Source organism: Aplysia californica, unplaced genomic scaffold (assembly GCF_000002075.1).
Source record: "Aplysia californica isolate F4 #8 unplaced genomic scaffold, AplCal3.0 scaffold00169, whole genome shotgun sequence".
Classification (NCBI taxonomy): domain Eukaryota; kingdom Metazoa; phylum Mollusca; class Gastropoda; order Aplysiida; family Aplysiidae; genus Aplysia; species Aplysia californica.
This window is the reverse complement of record NW_004797439.1, coordinates 405,978-431,873: the sequence shown is the minus strand read 5'-3', so window position 1 is coordinate 431,873 and position 25,896 is coordinate 405,978. Positions and strand designations below refer to the sequence as shown.

The following is a 25,896-nucleotide window of genomic DNA, read 5'->3' as shown; positions in this document are numbered from 1 at the left end:
GGGGGTAAAGAAAAGAATGAGGAGAGTGATATGGGTGGATGTCAGATAGAAGTGTTCACTTATTACCAAAGCTAAGACTATGCAGACCAGTACTCAAGAACTATCAATGCAACATACACATGAAAGCCAACAGACATGAAAGCCAAAACACAGCCACTACTTTGAAATGACAGCTTTCCATAGGACCCTCATTCACCACAAAGCCGATACGGATTGCTATCACATACGTCCAGACAATCGTACAGATGCACACGTCAAACATACCCAGAGAGACAGAGCAAACCACAGCCCCAAGAGACAAGAACGGACGTGTAGGATTATGTTATCATTCACTATAGTCACTTTAAGACACACACCACGTACTGCTACTGTCAACTGTCATTATTTCGATTTCCGGTTCCACCTTTATCTTTCAAGACCTTAGACACGGTTGAATAACCCCCACTCCCCCACACACCCCCACCCCCACCCCACCCCCACACACACACATGCATGCACACACCCATGCATGCACGAACGCACTACAATTTAATTGCTCAAGACCACACACGTTTTTTTTCCTCCCTAAAAAAACATCCGGTGGCGTCCTCCAACCACCTGTTAACCTGAAAAGTACCCTCAAGATCCAACAGCAAGGGTGGAACCGAAAACAAACCCAATTCAATACTCCAGAGTCAGAATACATCTCACAAAAATGCTATCACAAGTATATAAAAAAACCACATATACATTTCGGTGCTGTAACACACTTTAATTCATGAGCCACACTTTTACGGCATATTTCCCTATGCTGCAGGTTGTATTCCAAAGCAATTACAAGACTTGTTAAAATAGTATATTGTTCCATCATTTTGTTCCAGTATAGATACGTGGTCTGCGAATTAAAAAGACTTTAATTCTTTTTTTTTTTCTGAAACAGGCCCAAACACCCTTAGCGTGCAGCACAAAACAACACTCCCTCATGCTCAACATTTGCAATGATGACAAAAACAATCAAGCCAGAACAAAGACCATGCTTAAAACCCACCGAGTTGAGCTGTCAGAACAAAGAAAAAAAAGACAAACATTGGTCAGAACAGATGTAATGGCACAGCCTGGGTCGCAGTCAAGTTGTGGTCCATTTGAGTCCTCCTCTGCCGCAAGTGAACCAGTTCTGGGTTTTTTTTTACCTGTTTCAGTAAGTTTTACGGCACTTGCAACATAATTAGGTCACACAAGTGCCGAAGATTAGAGGTGTTACAAGAGAGTAACAAACACACAAAAGAAGGAGGAGAGATAAGGACGATAGATATTGGATAGAAAAGAAGGAGAAACCAACCAGAGCACCTGCCTTTCAGTCACCCATGGACAGGTTATGAGTTTGATTTAAGAGAAGTACATTAACACAATAATGGTCCTTTAGCGCTGATGAAAAAGTAAGAAAGACACACAGAAATAACAGAGGGAAAGGTAAGAATTATGGCTTCGTTTCTTTGTAAGAGTTTTACGGCACTTGCAACACAATAAGGTCACACAAGTGGCGAAGATTAGAGGTGCTACAAGAGAGTAACAAACACCAAAAAAAAAAGAGGGGAGATCAGGACGATAGACGTTTGATAGGAAGGAAGGAGCAAACCACAGAAACAGAAGGAAAGGGCAAAACACCCGAGTGCCGATCAACCACCCGTCCCAACGGGTAATATTTTAGCAAAAGCACAAAGACAGACTTATGCTAGAACAAACCAGCTAACCCGCACCTTGAGGCTGAAGAACATACATAAATACCCCACATAGAAAGACCTTTTTATTTTAACCGGAAACATAACAAAACAACCATGCCTACCTGAAAGCACTACCTTTAAACACTTTAAAATAATAAAACTGTTCCCAACTTAGATTAATTTAGTCTTTTATAGAGGTTGAATGAAAAGTATCCCTTCTCTTTTCAATTCTATTTTTATCTAATAAAGACCCAGGACCTCTAAACAACCACAAATACCAGAGAGAATGGGGCAAAGTCACAAGAACTTTCCAATATACCACAGTTCGGAAAAGAATTTGAACACTTTTATCTACACTGTGGTCCCATGCCTTATAATAACTAAACTCACGAGGTACCACCCATCCTTAAATTCAATCTGTTTGACTCAAAAGACTAAAATAATGGCGTTGAAAAACCAATGAAAATTGTTCAAAGCAACCACCCATTGTCAAGGAGAAAAGTGGCTGTCTCCGACTGTTTTCGACAGCATCGTTATAATGACATAGAGAAGAAAAAAACGCGAGGGAGAAGTAGGAACTGGCAGTCTGGCCACAGAAGCAGGTTTGACTGTGCACCGACTTTTCATCAGAGATTTCACAACAACATTGTGGTTATGGTGGGAATTAATAAATTTTAGGAAATGGTGGTAAAAGAAGGAGAGAAGCATAAATTCCAATTGTGCCATGTCTGCTGTAGCAACAGATCTTGTGATGTTTTACGTCGCACGTGAAGAGTTTGTTGTGTCACTGCTGTTCATGTTTGTTGTCATAAAAAAGAACATAAAATCTTCTTTAGTTTTAGTAAGAGTTTTACGGCACTTGCAACACAATAAGGTCATATGAGTGCCGAAGATTAGATGTGCTACAAGAGAGTAAAAAACACAAAATAGAAGGAGGGGAGATAAGGACTATAGATGTTTGATAGGAAAGGAGGAGCAAACCACACCAGAGCACCCGCCAACCATCCACATAAAATCTTCAGCAAAATAAAAACAAAATAAAAGCAAAATAAAAACAACAACAAAAAACAACTAAAAACAACAGCAACAACAAAAATCACCCAATTTTGCAAATTTCTTGCTTTCAGCTTCATCAGTTCATTCACTTCCAGTTTCATAATAACGCTTACCCAAAGTCTGCACCTTTGTCAATTTCAATCAGACATGACACAACATATTATCAACATTTCTAAATGGCATGGGATTGCAGGGCAATAGCTTTAACAATACTGTCCATTGAGCCAGGCCTCGCTTGGAGTTGGAAAAAAAAAAAAGCAAATGGTCTCATCCAAGTCTAGATACAACTCATGCACGCATTGCGTGGGTTCATGAATATGAACACTGGGAGCTCAGCAGGACAGCATGTGCGTTTGGATATATACAAGAATACACACACATATGCACACAAACAAACGCGCACACACACACACACAAACACACACGCACACACACACAAACACAAACACACACACACACACGCACACGCACACACACACACAGGCACACACACATACACACACACACACAGAAAGAGAGAGAAGAGGGAGAGAGGCAGAAAGACAGAGAGACAGAAAGAGAGAGAGACAGAGTGAGGCTTCTTACCAAGACAAAAAAAAAGTGCATCCACCCGTGGCACTTTGTAGCTTCTGTCCCATAACCTAATTTGGCTTGAAAAGGAAGCATTAGGAAAAAAAAACCTGACTAAAAACAAAACTCTGCTCATAGTCAGGAAAACCACTTGGTCTTAAGTACCACGCCCATCGGCTTCAGACCTGTGGTAAATCATAATAAAATATCTTCAATTACAGTTACGTCTTCTCTCCTAACAGCTGATTCATCACAAGCTGAAATAATAAGATCCACATTCAAATGACAGATGATAAGCACAAAAATCTCACCTCCACAAAGTACTCTGCAAAATTGACACTGTCCAGACCAGAGTCGGCAAACTTTTGTAAGTCATCCTTTAAGTCCTGGCTCAAGATAGTTATGTTATCAACATTAACTGTAGTTCTCTTCAGCTCATCCAGTTTGTCGTCTAATTCCTGAGAAACGAAAAGTTTAAAAAGTTACAGACAGGACAAATGTTATACATCTGAACAGGATTCAAGAAGCAAACTAGTTTATGCAGGAGCAACTCGTGTGTGTGTGTGTGTGAGAGAGTGTGTGTGTGTGTGTGAGTGTGTGTGTGTGTGAGTGTGTGTGTGTGTGTGGTGTGTGTGTGAGATTTTTAAATTTCTCAGCTCTTGAAACAGAGATGGAATGCTGATCGCTAAGATCAAAACATAATTAGTTTTTTCACTTGTACAGAAAAGAAAAAAATCCAAAAACTAAGAAAAAGTATACAAACTGTCCAACCCTGCTGCCCTCAACAAGTTAACATTGCCCTACAGTGTCAGAAAAGGAAGACACAATGGTGACAACTGACATCTCCAACCCCACAGAAATACACGAGCGGAGACTCAAATCTACCAGCAATATTGTCTAATTCATCTTGAAAATGGTGTAATGGAAAAGGTTTAACGTCTCTATCAACACTGATAGCTTATCTACGAGGCGGGACCTCCTGAGTTTAACGTCCATGTCCAAAAAGGACGGAGCCAAAATGGGAAACTTGTGTAGAGTGCCTTTACCAAGGACACAACGTTGGACCAAGCTGAGGCTCTAACCTCCAAACCCCCAATCTCACGATTATGGGTCTGGCAGCCTACCTAACCACTAGGCAACCGACACCACTTAAAGCATCTTGTATCAAGACTATTCATATATAAAGTGCAATATGACATGCAAAAAGAAAGTAAAATATAGATAGATGTATAAACAGGAGTATAAATTTATCCGAAAAATTGGTATAGTTTTGTTCCAAACCGCACCAAGGAAGCCAGTGGTCCTAAGATAAAATAAGGACACAGCTGTGAACTTTTCAAATAAAAAAAAAACCCCAGAGTCTAGCCACACACGGCTGATTAAGATGACGGACATTGGTCCAGCATCCCCTCTCCAAACCCTTCACACAGATCTTCTTCTTCTTCTTCTTCTTCTTCTTCTTCTTCTTCTTCTTCTTCTTCTTCTATCCCGTGGTTGTGGAACCATGGGGGGCACCACAGCATCTGAAAACCAGTTCTCGTCATTTCTCCTTGTCCTCTGCTGTCCTCAGATTGTCACCCATCGTCTTCCCTGTCCACTCTGTGATGTTGTCCTCTCATCCCCTTCTCTGCCTTCCGCTCTTTCTCTTTCCTTGTACGGTTCCTTGTAGGACTGTTTAGGCAAGTCCTGTGGATCTTGTGACATCCCCATACCATTTTAATTTTCGTCTCTTCACTGAGGTCAGTAGATCTTCATGCTGTCCAACTGCGTTTGTGACTCTGTTCCGTACCTCAGCATATGAAATGTGGTCTTTGTATGAGATGTCAAGGAGTCTGCGGTAACATCTCATTTTTCTACATTCAATAAATTCCTGCTCAATAACTAACTATGGTAATGGACACAACAACAATTGACCAATCGGCTTCGCTCTATTATTTTTTACAAATCCGGTCTTGAAAGTTCATAAAATTTCCTTGACATTGGCAGGTCCATGAGAAGCAATACTAGAAAACAGAGAAAATATATTTTCCGAGACAAAAACAGCCCTACTCAGACCAACAAAACCGTATAAAAATGCCTCTTTTACGTACTGGCTGGTAGCTATGTAAGTAATATTAAAGCATTCCTCGGGGTTGCCACTCACATGGAATGAAACCACCACAACTTCTTCCATCACAGGAACAAAATGGAAACTGACATCACAAGAAGGGGGAAAGGTACAACCAAAAAACAACCAAACCCGATCAAACAGTCACCTATCCAAGACTCCAAGACAATCAACTTTACATACAACTTCCTACCCTCCCCACCCCCCCGTGGGTTGTTGGTTATTTTACAATATAATGACACTGTCCAAGATGTCCACCTGTTAACGGCAACCGCTTTTCTCCTCGACAAGAGTAGCCATTTTAAACAATTTTTGACTGTCTGTACAGTTAGACCTGTCCACGACAACCACCCATTTCCGAGGAGAAAAGCGGTCATCCTAGACCCTCTTGAACAGTGGTGTCATTAATTTTTTATTTTTTTTAATGAAAGGAGGAAAAAGGGTACTGATTGGTTGCACAGTAACTTGTCTTGGACAGATGGTCATGAGAGAAGGTTCAACTTGTATAAGAAAAAAAAAATCATCAAGAAAAAATTCTTTATTTCTAGAATTCTGGGGAATGCATCAAAAGTGGCATCCCAAAAACCATGTCTTTAGGGCTATTCAAAAGGACTGGTGGGTGGTTGGAGGGTGTTGTGGTATGATTTGCTCCTTCTTTCCTATCAAACATGTGCTGTGTCCTTATCTCTCCTCCTCCTTTTTGTGTTTGCTACTCCATTGTAAAACTTTTGATCTTCTGCACTTATATGACCTTATTGTGATGCAAGTGCCTTAAAACTGTTACTTTAAAAAAAACTCAAAAGGACTGGGAGGAATGGAAGAGTAAAGGACATTCAAATCTTACCTGCAAATTCAACATCTCATCCAAGTTGACCACATTGTCCAAGTGCATAGCTGTGTAAAGTGACGCGTTGTTTTGGCACATCCTGAAAAACATTTAGGAAACAGAGAGATGTTTGAGAGAGTAAACACATCCTGAAACAATACGTAAACAGAGATGTTTGTTCGCGGGTTTTTTTTAGTAGACGGTTTTATGGCGCTCGCAACTGCATCAGGTCATATGAGCGCCAAGGGGTGGGTGTCAACAGAGAAGTCTTTACAGGGAACCAGACTTACTCTGCTCACCTCTCTAGCTTCAACAGCACAAGGTTTGCTTTGACTATCAAGGCACCCCAGAAATAGCAGGTCACAAGAGTGAGACAAACATACAAAAGAAGTAGAGGAAAATGACAATAAAAAGAATTAGGAAAGAAAAAGCAGCAGTTCCCTGTTGTAGATCAGGCACATTAAGAGCATGACATGAAGAATCAGCCCATTTACAATTTTACTGTGCTTGAACGAGATATGTCCCCCCTTTGGGAATGGCCTAAAGACACTACATGCAGTCAGTGGCACTGCCCCGGGGGGTAGATGTTTGTCTGAGTGAGTAAACACATCCTGAAACATGTTCAGTAAACAGAGAGATATTTGTTTGAGTGAGTATACACATCCTGACACACTCAGTGAACAGACAGATGTTTGAGAATGTAAACACATCCTGAAACACATTCAGTAAACATAGTAACAATGTAAAAAGAGAAGACCACTCCAAAATGTCGACAGCCGCCTACCAAGACTGTAAGATAATAGTAAAAAATAACATCATGCTTCCCATACCAATAAAGCTTGCTCTGACGAACTAGTAGAAGCAACAAACAATCCAATATCCTACATGAGTGTCTTAAGTGTACGAAAAATAAGGAAACAAAAATGTATTAGCCCAAGGTACAACAGTCATTCGGAAAAAAAATGTTTGACAATCCTATAGCACAGAGAATTCAGCATTTTGGCAAAAAGTAGCTTCTCTACTAAGGGCCTGTGGTCTTATTTTGTTTGTTTTGAGTCTGCTTGAGTAAAGAGAAGCATATCGACACAATATTGGACAATTACTGCTGGGGAAAAAGTAAGACAGATAGACAGAATCAATGAAGGGGAAGTAAAGTAGTAGGACCTACCAGTGGCACCCTCCAACCACCCGTCCCACAGTCTTAGAAAAACTATATGATTGCAGTTGCTAATGATCAAGGGACTCTAGGGCTGTCATGAAATACAGTAAAATCCACTTGTACCAACAGCCGATGTATCGACATTTTGATTTTCCAATTACGAAATTTTTCCTTCAATATCTTCACTAAACAATTTCTCTTATATCGACTTTTTTTCGGCCCTCTCCGGTTTATCGACATGCTTCCTGAGTACCTGGCGAAGCCCACGAACATAAATAGGGGGGAAAGCCATGCTAACAGTCAACGCATTAGTTTTTCATCAAGTCCACATACCCGCCAAGTAGCCTATTTGACACACCAGGCTTTAGTAGGTCATGTAGGGCCTACACAGTGTAGTCTCCAACACAGTACAGCACCTCACAGACGTGAGCGTCTCGCGCACTGAGCATCACCTCCCTACCCCCACTCACGATCGCTCACTCCCCTTCCCCATCCCATTCTCAGTCTGTCGCTGGCAAGTGCAACGGTCAGTGAGTCAGTGGGCCTGAGAGTCAGTGCCTCGCCTTTCCATTTTCCCCAGCAAGCGGAGATAAACATGCTTTGCAAGGATGCTACAACAAAGTTTGCGCTGGTGTGTAGTATGCGTCTCGCGTTGCTCGGTCTTTGGTACCGCAACTCCACCCCCTACACACCCCCCCCTCCCATCTACCACTAGTTAGTTTCACTGTGTAGTTGTGTAAGAATCAAGAGAAGAAAACAGCTTTAAAAAGTAGTGCTGACCTCGGCTTGTTTTTTCGTCTTTGGCTTTATATTTTCATTTATCGAAATTTTTATATATCGACATCAAATCCACTTCCCAAAGCATGTCGATATAAGGATTATACTGTACCATGCTGTGGAATAACCTGCCCCTAGTCTGAGCGACCCTTGAAGTAAAATCTCTAAAACTTAATTTTGTTTAAATGTTGGGTTTTTTGTTTTTTTAACGCCTCCATCAACACAATTTAGATCATTTAGGAGGCAGGCTTCTGACCATGCCTGTCACGGTCAACCCGGGCAGAGACGGATACAACATTTCAGTAAAAAGACGGGAGATACTCTGTAACAAATTTCTCCCAACACGGGAATCCAACTCAGGTGCACTACGTGTGACAGCAGAGCAGCACCTAACCGCTACAGCACAGACGCCGGTATAAAACCTCGGACTTACTGCAATGTTCCAGACACAGAGAAGTCCTCAGGGAACTTGTCGTACCAAGACCGGAAGTCAAACCCGTTCTTCAGAGGCTCATCCAAGAACTGTGGGATGCAAGAGCAAACAGCTATAAATACTAGTGGTTTCAAATAAAGGGCGAGTCAATTGGATTCATGCTGGACAAGGGCACATCCTGGTCCCAATTTTTTAAATTTTGTTAATTCAGCACACACAGGCCTGTATATGAGACAAAAGTACTGAGGACAAAAGAATGACTCTCTCTACAAAATTAAATTTGATCTTCTTAATGTGGCAGGACTTATGAATTATTCATTCAAATAATTAACTTCCACCTACAACAAGACAAATGAGGGGGGGGGTGTACTTCGATTGAATTGCTTTGAGAGAAATCAATGCTTTGCAGTCACTTGACTCCATATTATTGGATGGAAACACACACAAAACTATTCAGAGGTCCTGCCTCTTTCTTACAGTAACAGCAAAAGAACTTTTAGTATTTAATAAAAGAATACACATAAATTTTCACAAAATATTTCAACTAGTTCACTGTAAACGAAGAGCAAGTATTAAGGAAAAAAAGAGTAAGTTTCTTCAAAATTGACTCTGATCTAAAACTGACAGGACTTATGAATTATATTAATGCAGTTAACGTCCACCTCCTACTTGATGGGAGGGAGAGCCATAAAAAAGACTTCCAACAACCTAAAGAGTAATGAAAGATCCATGCTAGGAATCGAACCCTGGTCACTTGCTCAGAACTCCCAAAATCTCATACCAGCTGACGTAACACTGTGTGCACAGCAAGAGAGGATTTCGCCTGACTCGGTCTTAGCTTGAGTAAGCCTTTTAAAGCCAGCACTTGTAACACAACTAGATGATACAAGTGCTGAGGATTACAGATGTTACAAAAGAGTAACAAACGCAAAAAAAGAACGAGGAGAGATTAGGACGATAGATGTTGGATATGAAAGAAGGAGCTAACCACACCAGAGTGCCCGCCACCCACCCACCGTCTAACTCAGTGATGATATTGGGTGGGTTTGAAGCCACTTTCTTTGTTAACACACCAAGATTAATGAAGAGACGGAACCTGTAACACAACACCCATCTCTGTCAGGGCTAAACCAAAAGAGCGCAGAAAAACTGTTTATGCTACCCAGGCAGAGAGGGATATAACGTCCAGGCTGAGAGGGATACAACGTCCAGGCTGAGATACTCCATTATTTTTTTTTTTTTTTTTAACTCCCCACAAACTCATGTTTCAAACAGTGGAATATTACAACAGCTTCCTTTAATTAATTTTTTTTTTCGTAAGAGTTTTACTGCAATTGCAACACAATAAGGCCATGTAAGTGCCGAAGATTAGAGGTGTTACAAGGGAGTAACAAACACAAAAAAGGAGAGGAGATAAAGACTGTAGATGTTCGATAGGAAAAAAGGAGCAAACCACATTCCCTTGATTTGTTACAGAAATAATGTACTGTATTAAAACCTAGTACTGGGCATTGTGGTGTGAAACTAGTATATGCTATCGATCAATTAACACATCGACCTTAGAATTACAAAGTGTTATCAGCTCAGTACCTTGTTTTGAGAAATTTGATGTTGAAACTTTTGAGTTTCACATTATAGGCTTTTCCAAATGTAAATCTTTGAATAGCTTGATAATGACTGCGAATAATCTTACAACTTTGATAGACCAGATAGAACATTTGGTTTCTGACCTCATGTCATGGTCATAATAACTCAAAACGGCCAAAAATGTCTGATAGAACTTGGTCATTCTAAAGTAAAGACAGGTCTGCATAGTTAATGGGGCAAACAGGAGCTACACTATCAACACACACTGCGCCGTTCCGGCAAGAATGAGTTAGGCTTGTAAAGTTGATGAAAAAGAAACTGCCATTCGAGCTGAAATTAGGCGGGCTTGTCCAAAAAAAAGAAAGAAAGAATTCTAAACTGATTTAATTACCCGCACATCCTCAGGGTTGTGATCAACAAAATATCTGCACACTTCAGTGTAGGCCGGACCGCCGGTGGCAAAGAGTATTAAACAGAGCAGCATGAGCAGCCAGGAGAAAATGAAGGTGAAGCCAACACCCCTGACGAAGAAAAAAAACAACAAATTTTTGTTTTAATTTTAAAAAACAAAAACATTTCACATAACACCAACAACGATTTCAAAACCAGGTCATTACACAGTGTGCTGACAATGATTTTGAGGTCAACAGCTTAAGTTCAAGAACCATCAGCGCATCACAGACAGTTATATAATTCACTGTGACATTAGTCAGTAACCTGACTTTGTTAATAAATGAATAACATAGTTTAATATGAACAACTCATGGCTAAAATGAAACAAACAACCTTTACAAAGACATAAAAGAAAAAAATTAAATAAATCATTTTTTCCCCAAGAAATAAAAAACAGCAATAATATTAATAGCACAACTCTTTGCAGAGTTTTCAAAAACAGCTGTCACAAACCCAGCCACAACACAAAAAATAGATTCAATACAATGACTGTCACATTTTACAAGCAACTCATAAGGATAATTGTTATATGTTCGTGTTGTCCGGCCAAACTGGCAAATATTGTAACCACCATTCTCGACCAGTCCCTGGCACATTAATAAATAAATCAACAACTTCCTGTTTACATCATCCCTGAAAAACATGACTTTGTCAGATCTGTATCTTCGTGAATTTTTATGTGGTGAGCCTTATTTAATCAAAACCAAAAAACACAACAATAATAGAAGCATGAAAAGAATAAGTAAGCACTCACCAGCCACCCATAGGACACAGTATAACAGAACCACTCATAAAAGGGACCATGCCCTCATAAAAGGGAACAAGCCGACAGAAGTGTAAAACATCATTGCACCGAAAGCAAAGAGTTCTAAAGTGGCACAAGAGATGAAGAGATACAGAAACAGGCTGCACATTCCAGGGTGTGTACAGAAAAGTGGGAAGACACGGAGTGACATCAAATGACTAGCCCGGGATGGGGAAGGGAGGAAAATGTTTGTTCGTGGCCTATATCCTGATCCTCTTGGGTGAAAAAGGCAATGATGATGATGATAATGATGAAAAATATTTTTTTTGGGAAATACAACAAGGTCTTAACTGTTTTAATACCTTCTTTATACAATGATGATGATAATGATGATGATGATGCACCGACAGCTGGACAGCTCGTGACACAATTACTACTCACGCCATGAGAAAGTTTGCGCCGACTCCAGTGTGACAGCACGGGGCATCGTGCCCTGGCCGCTCTCCACACAGCCCGTAGATAATTCCCACGTAGTACAGGACCACAATCAGCAGGTAAGCACAACAGATGCCGATGCCGCCGTAAAATCTATCGTTCAAGAAACAAGTTTTAAAAAAAGAAACAATTATTGTGATCACAATGAATTTGAAAAGATGGAAAATGTTTATATCACAGGCACACCGTGAAAAAACAAAGTTATTACATCATCAATTCTTTTGTTGTTGTTGTTAAAAAGCAAGCACTGTAACCAATATCTGAGTTCAACAAACAGGCAGCAACAACTGCATCGCAACAAGAATCAAATAACAAAGCTAAGATCCAGATCTCTTTTTCCTGATCAAAGTGACAGCTGGTGGAAATTAGGTCACTTGCATGTCAGGACACATATCAGTGGAAAGGTCGAAGCAACTTCATCAAAGAAAGTAAAAAAGAAAAGTAAAAAGAAAAGAAAAAGAGAGAATCACAGTTGTAAAAAGTCTCTGACAGGAAATATAATATCTAAGCAGCTTTCCATGATGAATAAATCTTACCATGAAAAATAAGCCCTGCCCATACTTCTTATTACAAGAAAAAAGAATTTTGAATCAAAGATTTAGTTTTGCACCAAAAAAAAATGTTTCTGATTGTATCAACTTTTTCATTTTTCATTTTGCTATTGGATGAAAAGCTAGTTTTATTTTATTTTCGTCTCTGTCGTGAAGGAGAATAGACGCTAGCAGAAAGTCATGGTTTCTCTTCTCCACTCATGCGTACAATATACAAATTTTAATTTAATTATTTTAATGACCCTAAAGTGATGGAGACAAATCTACACTAACAAGTGAATACATGATTTCTTTCAGAACCTAAACATTCCGAATATACACTTTCTTCAAAAATTTTCTTTTTCAAAATTTAAATGTGTCATTTGTATGCCTCCATTCACATAGATCTAATATAGATCATTTAAGATGCAGCCTTCGACTTTACTTGTCAGGCCCATATAGGCTAAGAGGTACACAATGTCCTAGCAGAGAAGCTGAGACACTCAAAAAAATTTCTCCCCACACGGAATTGAACTTGGGGGTCTCCTGTGTTTGACAGCCGAGAATCTAACCAATACATTTGACAACAGCATTTTCACATAAGGAAGACTACACCCAAAACATACATAAATTAAGTATGAACAAACACTTTAGTTTTAATTTAGTTTTGCTAAGAGTTTTGCGGTACTTGCCATATACAAGTACCGAAGATTAGAAGTTTCACTAGAGAGTAACATAGAAAATTTTTTAAGGAGAGTAGTAGTATAAGGTTTTACGGCGCTCGCAACTGCTAAGGTCATATGAGCGCGCGAAACACAAGTTGTTCACCTCTGCGAAAGTTCACTTCACGACTGGTAACTAATTTACTTTAAAATGCTAAAAAGTTTAAAATATTCAAATTCGGTGTAAATACATTTGTGATCTAAAACAACTTTTAAGTAACATTAAAAATTTTAAATAATATCAGATTCACTTTACAACTCGCCATAAAGGCCAATGGCCTTTATAAAATTTAAAATTCTGCTGGGAACAACGACGGAGAAAATATCCTGCAATTTCTTGCATTTATAATATTTCCTTCGGATCTCTCCAAAGTCTAGACATTCTGTTAAAATGTGTCTAATGGTAAAATCTGTGTCGCATCCGACACAGAACGGCTTCTCCTCTCCCTGTAGGTTTTAAGGAGAAGAGATAAGGACAACAGATGTACAACAGAAAAGGAGAAAATAACACCAGAGCACCGACCAACCACCCATGAACAGAAACTTAAAATTCTAATGTATTTGTATTTCAACATAGTGACGTAAATCAGTAACAACACACCCTTAATTGTTACTCATGTCTTTCAATTTTAAGAAGTAGTATTTGCCACTTACACATATTTGCTGTATTCCCGCGCATCTTCGTTTGCATCATCCAAGTTTCGATATGTCTCTGGTAGAAAATTGAGCTGAAGAGTACAAGAACAGAAAAATGTCAATCAAATAACTGAAAATGTTGAGAACACAGTTGCACTTCTCATTTAGATATTTTACAGTGTACTAAGACAGGGTTGCATTTTTCATTTGGATATTTCATCATGTGCAACTTCTCTAGAGACAAAAATTCCTTTCTTTCATTGTGAACAGTCCAGTGTTGACTTTCAAATCTTAAGACAGAAAAACAACCTTTAAAAAACTGAACAAAGACTTTCTGGGTACTAAGTAAACACTACAAAAACAATGTAATTATGAAGAAATTTTCTAAAAAATTAAGAAAGGATTCCAATCAATGCATTAAAGAAAACGCAAAGCAAATGCACAGTGAACATTTTCAAACGTAAATTAATGATAGAAAAATCGCTACGAATCTTTCTGTGTGGGCACGCAATAAATGTGCACAACCAACGTTAATTGTACAGTTTTGAGCTTAAAAGAGGAATGTACAAATAGCTTCACAAAACTAAAATAGGGTTTAAATTAGCATGGCATGAAATCAAACTTGATTTATGGGTTTTTTTAGCATGTGTTTTACAGCACTTACAACCCAATTAGGTCGTATAAGTGCCAAAGATTAGATGTGTGACAAGAGAATTATAAACACAAAAAAAAGAAAGAAAGAAAGAGAAGAGATGAGGATGATACATGTCTGATAGTCAAGAAGGAGCAAACCACACCAGAGCACCCACCAAACACCCATGACAAATGTTTAAGCGAAAACTACCAACAGTAGGCGTTTTTCAAAAACAAAATCAAATGTGAAATTAACTCTATAACCCCAAGGGGACGACGGGAGCATCCAGTGAAATTTGCCGGCCCCCGAGTGGACAGTCCCAGGGTCCGGTCAGATCGCAGGGTGCATGAAGCATTACTGCTAATGCAATCTCTTACAAATGCGAATAGATTTACCTTAACTCGGAAGTATTTGATAAATGCATAAACCACTTCCTCTTTCACTTTGGCACAGTTTTAGCCATTTTACGAACATTTTGCGTGTATCTCCCGTTACGTGTTTCACGAGTTCTTGAAAAAAATCTGTCAAAACGAGGAAAATAATTCCACATTTTAAAGAGTTAAGCAGCAGTGCATAATTCTGTTTCTTCGCTTCCTTCATCATCACACAAACTCACAGCATCATCCTTGAACTTTTCAAGCTCTGCCAGCTTGTCCACGATGGTTACACGGACATCTTTTACAGCCTTGGCAGCATCTGGGAGGGGGAGGGAGAGGAAAATGAAGACAAATAAAAGACAATCGGGAAAGGAAACAGAGGGATCGACTTTAGTTTATTTAGTTTTAGTAGTTCCACAGCGCTTGCAACACAAATCGCTACCCCAGAATTACAAAGTTCTATCTGCTCAGTAACTAGTTTTGAGAAATTTGACCCAAAAAAAGTTTTAGTTTCACAACATTTCAAGCTGTTTCGAATGCAATCCTTTGAATATCTTAAAAACGACTCCAAATAATCTTACGATTTTGATGAGCAGAAAGGAAGTTTCTGACCTTATGGTAATAGTCACTCAAAACGGCCAAAAATGTCAGAAAGAACTTTTTAATTCTATGGTAGCGAACTAGGTCATAAAAGGTTTTTTTAGTTTTTAGTAAGAGTTTTACGGCACTTGCAACACAATAAGGTCATATAACTGCCGAAGATAAGAGGTGCTACAAGAGGAGTAACAAACACAAAAAGAGAAGGAGGGGAGATAAAGACGATGTTTTTAGTTTTAGTAGATAGGGATGTAAACAGGTTTCTTAAAAAAAAGTGCATTGACAGAAATAAGAAAACAGGGAGACTAAATTACATTTATTTCGTTCCCTCTATTCCAACAAATAATCTCTTGTTTTTGTTTTTGTAAAGTGTTTTACGGTGCTCGCAACTGCATAGGTCATATGAGCGCGCGGGACACACCTAATATTTTCAGTTGGTAGGAAATTTTGAATTTTGCCCGGGTGGCGGCCGAAGCCTACTCTTATCGATTTTAGACCACCAAGGGATCTTTAACGTGCGCAACTTGCACACGGGCCCTCCGAGATTTTTCGCCCTTGTCCGAGAAGGCTAGGTGTAGATCTTTCCTACCAGAAGATCAGGGGTGTGGCAGAAAGACAGCAGTAAGGAGGAGCCAAGGAGTAGCAGTAGAAAGGCTGCGGAAAGAGCCAGGAGCCCAGAGGAAGGGGCAAAGGAGGTGAGGGGGTGGGGGCAGAAAGTGGAAATGAAAGCAGACAACAGAATATTGCTAGAGAGCAGGAAAGGAGGTGAAAAGAGACAATTTAAGAGAAGAAAATTTTTCGGTCGCTACCCGGATTCGAACCCGGGGCCTTTGAATGAGAGGCCAACACCTTAACCTCTAGGCCACGAGAGCCCCCAAATAATCTCTATTTAGTATATATAAGAAGTACTGTTTATAGCAGACTTAAGTTAAAAGCTGGGGCCCAAATGGCAAGTCGGCCGGAAAAAACGGCAAAAGCCAGAAGATTTACATCCCCGAGTAGAGGTTTTACGGCGCTCGCAACTGAATAAGGTGATATGAGGGCTAGAAGATTAGAGGTGTTACAAGAGTAACAAACATAAAAATGTAGATGTTTGATAGTAAAGAAGCAAACCACACCAGAGCACCCGCCAACCGACGATAGACGTTTGATAGGAAAGAAGGACCAAACTGCACCAGAGCACACGCCAACCACCCGCGGTCACAAAAGTGCTGAAGATTAGTTGAAGTGTTGCAAGAGAGTAACACACAAAGAAAAGAAGAAGAGATGAGGATGATAGATATTTATTAGGAAAGAAGAAGCAAACCACAGCAGAGCACCCACCCTACCAACCACAAAACTGCAGAAAAAAAAAAATCTGGAACATAGAGAGACTGAGGGTAACATACAATAAGGTAAATGAAAATATGAAAATAGTCAACTTTGACTCCTCTACCATGCCAAGGGGAAACATCTGACAGACATTTAGACCTACGTAAAATATAATTCTTTCTTTCCTTCTTTGTTTCTTTTTTTTTCTTTCTTTATTTCTTTCCTTCTAGGCGTTATCCATCTACTGTATGATGTTGCACTCCAACAATGACCTTTGACTTTACATAGCACCTAACCCCAAGAAGGCTTTTACTTTAGTTTTAGTAGGTTTTACGGCACTCGCGACTGCATAACGTCATATGAGCGCCAGAAGATTAGAGGTGTTACAGAGAGTAACAAACATAAAAAAGAAGAAGGGGAGATAATGACAACAGATGTTTGATAAGAAAGAAGGAGCAAACCACACCAGAGCACCCGCCAACCACCCACTCGAAGACGGCTCTTAGCGCTGCACAATGCAGAGTTATCATCAACTTAACTGACGAATCAAAGGACAGAAAATGCACATTGTGAGACCCTTCGACAACACATTTAAAAATTATGCTCTAACCGAGTTACCGGAAGAACTCATTCAACTCTTTTTTTTCTTTATATTAGATTCAAACTTATAGCCAAAAATGACCTGCAGGGCCTCAATAAAAATCAGAAGTCTGCATGCAATCTAAATCGCACGACAGTAGATCTACGGCGGGGATTACTTTTATTTCTTCTTCTCATCATTTAAACTTAATTGCTTTCTTTGTGTGCTGAAAAATTTGCCAAGAAACCAGTAACTAGAATACAATAATAATAATAATAATAGTAATAATAATAATAATAATAATAATAATAATAATAATAATAATAATAATGACAAAATAATAGTAATAGTAATAATTAATAATAATAGAAAATACTAATACATAGCGTTTATAAAGCGCTCTATCCCACACAAGAATAAGTTCTGAGCGTAACACCACTTGTAGATACAAATTAAACAGCTAGTAAGTAGCAGCCTGAAACATTACCCCCCTGGCTTTTTCTTTGAGCACATTGGCAATCAGTGAATATCTCAATATCCGTATTAAATTTAAAAATGTTCTTTTCACTTTTTTCCAAATTATTAAAAGAATTTCCCTGCACCCTATTGCAAAATCCTAAATTGACCACGAGCCTCATTTTGAGACGATGTAACACACATAACCTACCATCTGTCTGTGTCACCACTTGGGCACGTGCTTGATCCTTTGCATCAGCCATTGCCGCCTCAGCCTAAAAAAAGAAAAAAAACAGAACTCGTGAATCAGTTTGCTCGTATATTTCTTTAATTTTACGATAACGAAAACATGTGTACACATGTCACAACTTTGTGTATATAGAGGCTAAGATAACAAATGTTCAGGTAAGTGTGCACACCAAATGAAAGAACACAATAAGCGTTCACAGATGCATACTGAAGGAAATGTGTTCAAAAGAAACACAATTGAGCCCACTTAAAGTGAAATCTGCAGGACCGCTGGTTTTTCTGAGGTATAGCGGAGTTTTCCGCGTAAACAGGCTACTGAAATATCAGGGGGGGGGGAAAAGGGAGATTTGATTTTTTTTTTCCGGTTCACCACTGTTTTCAGATGAATCGTGTTCACGTTTACGAGGACTCCACTCTATGTTTTGTTTTACTCTAATTGTATGCACAACCTGGATTCACACAGGCGCGCAAAAGGAAATGAACATAATTGATAATCAACTTTCATAACTGTGCACTAAAAGAAATGTATACATAGCAAGCACACTACACGTTAACCTACCCACAATCAAAAAACCACATGGTAAGCAATCGACATACTCTCAAATGTACGAAGAATAAATTACACCATCAACATACCCATAAATGATCAAAGTACCAAATGAAATCTACGCAATTAATATTCACAAATTACCCAGAAAAATGTGCCCAATCAGTATTCACTTGAAGTATAAATACCAACACAAAATATGCCATCAACATTTACCCACTTGCACCAAAGTGAAACTGTTAAAAAATTTTTGGTAGAGGTCCAAATAAAGCTTAATTCACTAACTATTAACAAAATGAAACTTCAAAAAAACCCCAAAGAAAAACATATTACTTAAAAGAGAACAAAACTTCAAAATTTGCATAAACCATCGGAAGAAATTAACCCTCCTTATGCATTCAAATTATTCATCTGCAGTAATGATCTCTCTAATTTCCCTAGAACATTCTTCAGAACAACATTTGTATTACTTTAAAAGGAAGTTTTAGCATGCCAAATACATATTTATAGTAAATATTAAAATTCAGATCTACAGCATAAAATAGATAGTGTGTCCCAAAGCATTTGGAATCAAGACAAACTTGTGTTCTTTTTGATTTTCCATTTTGATCAAAATTTATTGATATCTCCTGAAAATTTTCTTCTGCTGAAAAATATGATATGAGAGCTGATTTTTTCCGGGACACTGCACAATTTCAGTTTCAACAGATCAAGCCAGGCTTTAATGAGTTAATAGAAAACTGTAGCATCTACAGGTCTGTGTGAATTAAGTACTGAAGTGTTGCAAACACTGTATGACCCTCCGCAATTAAGACGGTAAAATGGAAATTCAGAACGAACAGGCTGCCAATAAGTTGGCTTAGACTATTATTCTGAAGTCACTGAAGTTGTTTTTTTATCTAAGCAGTACAAGACTATGTACTGTAATTCAACTTTGCGACTTCTCAGCATTTAACTCACCTGTAAAATATATCGGTTCATGTCCAGGGCTTGAGCGACCTTCGCAGCCTGGCTCTGCAGTTCACCCAACTGTCAAAGATGAGAGAAATACTTCTTAAAGAAACATTTCCAATACGAGTCACCGCAACATTTTCCCATACAGCACAAATATATCAGAGACCAAGTACAGTCAAATCTGTCCAAGGCCGTCACCCATTGTTGAGGAGAGAAGTGATAGTCTTAGACAGGTCGACTCATTGGACAATGTCATTATAATACAGAAAAACTGCTGGAGGGGGAGAGTGGGAGGTTGTCGTTTGTACAGGTTATTGAGTGTACCTATAACAATGACACTTTATGTAATAATAATTATTATAACCATCAAAATAATCATAATAAAAACAATAATAATAATAATAATAAATAGCATTTGTAAAGCACAAATTTTCAATCAACAGCAAGATCTATGCACTTCACAATCTAAATTATCACACCAGCAGACCTGATAGCCTTCTGCAACAATCTCAACTTCCTAGGATACATACAATGTAAGCTACCATTTTATTACAGGAACTAAAATTCTAACACTAACATACTGACAAGATCTCTCGCTGTCTAAATTGTACTCGCACTTTGTGCTAGCCATGGTCCTGCACAGTATATATTGCGGGGTAGGAGCACAACTATTGTAACTCGGTTTTTAAAATTTTACAGGAGAAGCAAAAAACTGATTTTTCACCACTGTACCCATCAAATAATCTTGGAATTTCTATTTAATGTTTGTTTTCACCATATTGTCGCACGAATCGGAAGTCTCTACCACGGCATGCACAATCATTCCACAATCTCCCAAATCAATTTCTAGGGGCTTCAAGATAAAGTTGTTATTCCAATGAAGACATCAGAGGGCCAATTACAATACAGTTTCATTCAGTTTCTTTAATTCCTTCCGAGTTATTAATTGAAAAATGACCAGTGCCCAAGTCTTGGTTCTGATTTGCCCCCCCCCCCCCCCCTTTTTACTTTTATTAATTTTTCTCAAAAACTTTTTTTTTAAATTGACTTAGGCGCTTGTGGAGGGATTCTGACGATTGTCGATACATATTTCTTGTTTTCCTTGCAAGCTTGTTGAACACATGCTTTCAAGTTCATTATCACCGTCACCGTCACTGATCCTATAATCCAAGAGGATCATAGGGGCCCTGTATGACGGAGAGCCTCGTCAGGTACCTTCGTTTTTCACATTTTTTGCGAGCGCCTGAGTTTGGGAGAAAAAATTTTCCTGTCCACGCCGCAAGTTCACTATCACACTTGCCTCCAAATCTTCACAAACCCTTTCACTAAAATCATAACGAACAGAACAAACGTACACCACTACAAATGCAAAAAGTCATAATGAACAGAACAGACCTACACCACAACAAATGCAAAAAGTCATAACGAACAGAACAGACCTACACCACTACAAATGTGCACAATACAATATCACCCAATAAGAAGGCATTCACTCATTCAATAAACAAGGACAAAAGGTCTCCAAAACAAAACAAAAAAGAAAAAAAGAAGAAAAAAAAGAGAGAAAAGGAAAGACTTAACGACTTACCGAAGAAAAGTTGGCGTCTGTGTTATAATCATTCGCATCAAAACCAGAACAGCCACTAGTACCACAAATAGCAGAAATATCATTTTTAATGTCCGTCAGGTTGTTTTTCAGTTCATCGCTTTCATCTTTTAAACCTGCAAGGTTTTGAGCTACCTCATCCAGGGCATCCTTCGTCTTATTTGCCTCTGAAAAGAATACATACAAGTAACTATCATAAAGTATCATGAGAACATAAGACCTCAATCTTATACTGACAACATATGTCCAACATCCCCATATTAAATCTCAAAATTTTCAAAACACTGTCTGTTTGCCTCACATATATACAACTCAAGCACGCACGCACTCATGCTTGCACTCACGCACACACACAGAAGCAAAAACTCTGGGTGTTCTAAGTCCGTAAGAAAATTCTCCAATAGCGACCCTCAAATATCTCTCACCCCGCGCTACAGATTTGGCCTCATCGATGTAGGCTGTGGCATTGAGCTGGTTCAGCACACCCTCCACCGCAGCATCGGCAGACCCTGAAATTTAGAAAAGCAAAAATCTTAAAAATATACAGGAGATTTTGAAAATGAGGTACCATTTTTCGATTGTATATAAAATCTAGTCTTTTGTGTCTTTTCGCATTTATTTTCCTGTGAATAATACTAAGCAGTCTAAAAACTAGGTCAAATTATAAAAATAACATTTTGAGGTTTAATTAATTATTCTGTCCCCGTCGTTTTATGCAAAAAAAATTCTGAAATTATGCAAACTGATCCCAAAAATGTGAAATTATGCGATTGTGTTAATTTTATCAAAGGAAAATAATCAAAAATTTGGGAAAAAAAGATCAAATTTCACTAAATTATGAGGGTGCATAAAACCACAGGGACAGGTTATTATTACAGCACTAAGATTAAAAACTTTAAAAGTTCAGGTATTTGTTTATCAAAAACTGCAATGACATTTGATCTCTGTCACCGGGTCAAGAAAAATGGTAGGTCTAACTCCACATTAGAGAAATCACGCCGTCGGCTTGCTCCGCATGTTTTGGCTGTTGCCAGGACATTCAATGTCTGTTTTTCTGTTGAAATTGACGGGTTCTTATCTCGCTTGTTTATTTGTTTGAGTAAAGAGGAGCACATCCACACACTAATGGTCCTTTAGCAGTGGGAAATAGTAAGACAAACAGACAGACAGACAGACAGACAGAAACAACAGAGGGAAAGAAAAGAAGTAGGACCTACAAGTGCCGCCCTCCTACCACCTGCGCTTCTTATCTGGACTGAAATGAGGACACTGCTGGCTTGTATAAGCACAAGGAAGCAAAACATGACAATAACAACACAGATAAAGGCTCAACAGAAACAACGGCTCTGTTGAGAGAAGCACAGGAACTTCGTCAGAGATAAAGCACAGAAGGTCCTTGCCACTCAGCTTATCATCGTTCAGTTTAGTTTTAGTAAGAATTTTATTACCGCACTTGCAACACAATAAGGTGATATAAGTGCCAAAGAATAGATTACGTGTTACAAGAGAGTAACATACATACACAAAAAAGAAGGAGGGGAGATAAGGACGACAGATGTTTGATTGGAAAGAAGGAGCAAACCACCACCAGAGCACCCGCCAACCACCCACTATCGTCATTTATACAAGTTCAAAGTGACAAAAACGGGTAATGAAGCAAGCCAGCTACCGGCTGGACAACCACTGTTGTGCGTACTGTGATTAACATGAACATGGACATGTAGACTCAACAGAAGCTTAAATCTGGCAAAACAGCAACGCTAAACCAGGACTGCCCACACACCAGCATATGTTTTAGTGATCAACAAATTTAAAAATTAGTAATCTGGCTTTAAAATTTGTAATATGGCTACAGGAAGTCTTCTTCCCTGAGGTGTCAAGGACGGGGTTGCAGTTGAGTATAAATGTAATGCAAAAAAAGGCATGAGGTAAAAAGAGATCTCGCCGGGCTCCTCATTGTCCAGTTAAGAAAAAAAGGGGTTACAGGAAAGGGGGTGGGTTACTGCTTGCAAAAGCAAAAGAAACCTTTGGAACTCCAGAATATGTCATAAGCTTTTAATCCTGATCCTACACCAAAACACATCGACATTTTAAAAATCTAAATAAGTGGTATTACGATACTATTTTCATAAAAATCGGGAACGATTTTGCCAAATTCGTAATGATGGGCAGCCCTAGTAAACACACAGACAGGTACTGCTACAGTAATAAAAAACGGAAGCAACAGACCAAATCGTTATTCCCATCAAATCTCCTCAAATCAATCGCTTAAAATGAATGGTCAGTTGGTTACCAGCTTCAGAAAGCTACGGACAATACATGTACCTAAAATGTTACAGAAAAATTCTTTCAATATCTTGAACACTTTTTCTGTCAACAACAGTCTATTTTGGTTCATGGGAAATATGCTCCTATAGTCACATAATGCTGCGTATCATTAAAAAAAAGTATTTAAAAAATACACTATCCATAGATACATAAACAGCGATCACCTGTCTCCTTCAGTGGGTGGTTGGCGGGTGCTCTGGTATGGTTTGCTCCTTCTTTCCTATCGAAAATCTATCATCCTTATCTCCCCTTCTTCTTTTTTATGTTTGTTACTCACTTGTAACACCTCTAATCTTCTGGCGCTCATATGACCTTATGCAGTTGCGAGCGCCGTAAAACCTCTACTTAAACTAACTGTCTCCTTCACTCTCTAACAATGAGTTCTCAAAAACCAGCAACTCTAAAAAGATGTAGAGGCATAACAAGTAACAACTTGCCACCTCAGAATTACAAAGTTCTATCTGCACAGTACTTAGTTTTGTGAAATTTGACGTCAAAGACTTTGAGTTTCACATCGTGTCAAGCTTTTTTCGAATGCAATTCTTTGAATATCTTGATAACCACTCCAAATAATCTTAAGATTTTGACAGAGCAGACAGAACATAGAACATTTGGTTCCTGACCTCGTGGTCTTAGCTACTCAAAACAGCAAAAAATGTCAGATAGAACTTTGTAATCCCAGAGTAGCGAACTGCCAGGATGTATAAAAGGAGTGTACCATTGACTTGTGCCAGAACATCAGTGCTTGTACCATCGTACTCTGTAATGATGTAGTTCGAAGCTTCCTGCCAGAGAAAAACATCATATAAATCAAAGCAACGGCACACTAATTTTCTTGTGCTCTTTAAATATGCAAAGGACAGGACACTTTACGCTTAACCGCTCTATTACATTGGCCGTGACTAAATCAAATGAGACAATAGCATCTGTCTGGCTGAGAGAGAATCACACTAGAAAGAAGCAACTCAAAACTGTGCATATCTTCGGCCAGCTGTTCAGATATACTAAGCCCAAAATTTGGAAATAAATTTTTTAACGGCAGTTTCTTCATCTGTTGTATCGATTGCTTCTGCTCACAAAATATTTCATCAAAATGCTGTAAAAACAAGAACAAATACACATGCAAGTACTCCAGTTAAAAGAATAAACAGTTTTTTCTCTCATCAAGAAAATATTGCTTTCTAGGCTTAGTACATTTTACCATCTTGTCGACGATATTGGTTATCAAACACAACAAAAATGGCGACCTGACATATTAGTAGCGTAAGCAAACATTACCCACAAACGTTTCACCCTGTATAAATATAGCAGACTAGAGAAAAATTCAACTGGAAACATTCTTGCTGGTGGTGTCCTTTGTCGAGAAGTGAAACTACCAGACTCAGGGATGCCACTCAACTTTTTTTGAAGATACCTAAAAATCCACGCGCCACTATCACGCTAACATATGAATATCAATTTGAGACCCAAAGGGTGTACATAGAGAGAAATGACAAACAAACATAAGCACTCCCGGTTATTTGAACTTACAGCGAAGTCTTTGTTTTTCCGTTATTTGAACATTTGGCGCAAGTTGTTGTGTGTGTTTATGGGGGGTTTTGTGGGGGTTTTTTCCATCTATAGATTCTATCTCGATCGCAATAACGGAATAGCAGATCAGGATCAAAATACCGGAAATACCGGAAAAAAGTGGAAAAATGGCATCCCTGCAGACTCATAATTGTGAGATTGCAGGCTCGGGTTTAACACAAAGTGTGCCCCCATTTGGCTCTGTCCTATCAAAGATGAGCATTAAATCTTGAGGTTCCGCCTTTTGAATAACCTTATAGTGTTGAGGGGCATAAAACCATACATTTTTCAAACATTCTTGCTCCCTTTATGAAAGTGTTAAGACTGAAAAGCAAACAAGAGTTATTTAAGAAACCTAAGGAATTATGTCCTCATCAAACCAAACTTTCTCAAAGAGACAAATAAAAGGGCCCACTTACGATAGGCTGCTTTTTTTTTATCGCTTTTTTCCGTTTATTCATTATCAAGCAGATAGAGAGTTATCTATATTTAACTAATGGTTCTAAAGCAAAGTCATCATCAAATTGCTAGGCATGTAATTCAAAGACATATGAAATTACCCGCAGATGATCAGACCTGCAGAGGGATCATCCAAGCCAAAAGCAGAGACGAGTGGCTAAACAGATAGGCCAACGCAGAAACAGGAAGATCTGTCTTCGGGTACATGGACAAACCCAACCCCAAAGACCCTTCGAATCTTTTATGTAGAGCCGATCAGACTCTGATCTTCAGAGCCCCCACAGGACACTTACACACCAACAAGCACATAAACAAAATCAATTCCATGTGGGAACCCCATTGCAGACACTGTGACTACCACGAGGAGACCGTTGAACATCTTCTCCTTCACTGCCCAAACCTGGCAGTTCTTCGACGCACGCTCCTACACACA

At 38.9% G+C, this 25,896-nt stretch overlaps 1 protein-coding gene across 3 annotated transcripts in view; it reads right to left on the bottom strand.

Annotated features, from left to right (window-relative positions):
• LOC101847187 (prominin-1) overlaps positions 1-25,896 on the bottom strand; it is a gene marked incomplete at its 5' end in the record, with an annotated part of 88,074 nt that overhangs the window by 52,542 nt on the left and 9,636 nt on the right. For 2 of the 3 annotated variants that reach the window (XM_035969673.1, XM_035969674.1), the window contains 13 exon segments: positions 1,028-1,036; positions 3,638-3,784; positions 6,278-6,359; positions 8,629-8,717; positions 10,607-10,736; positions 11,855-12,001; positions 13,815-13,888; positions 15,047-15,126; positions 17,963-18,026; positions 19,508-19,576; positions 21,090-21,274; positions 21,533-21,616; positions 24,154-24,220. In XM_035969673.1, coding sequence (XP_035825566.1) covers positions 1,028-1,036; positions 3,638-3,784; positions 6,278-6,359; positions 8,629-8,717; positions 10,607-10,736; positions 11,855-12,001; positions 13,815-13,888; positions 15,047-15,126; positions 17,963-18,026; positions 19,508-19,576; positions 21,090-21,274; positions 21,533-21,616; positions 24,154-24,220 — 1,227 coding nt within the window. 3 annotated transcript variants of the gene reach the window in all.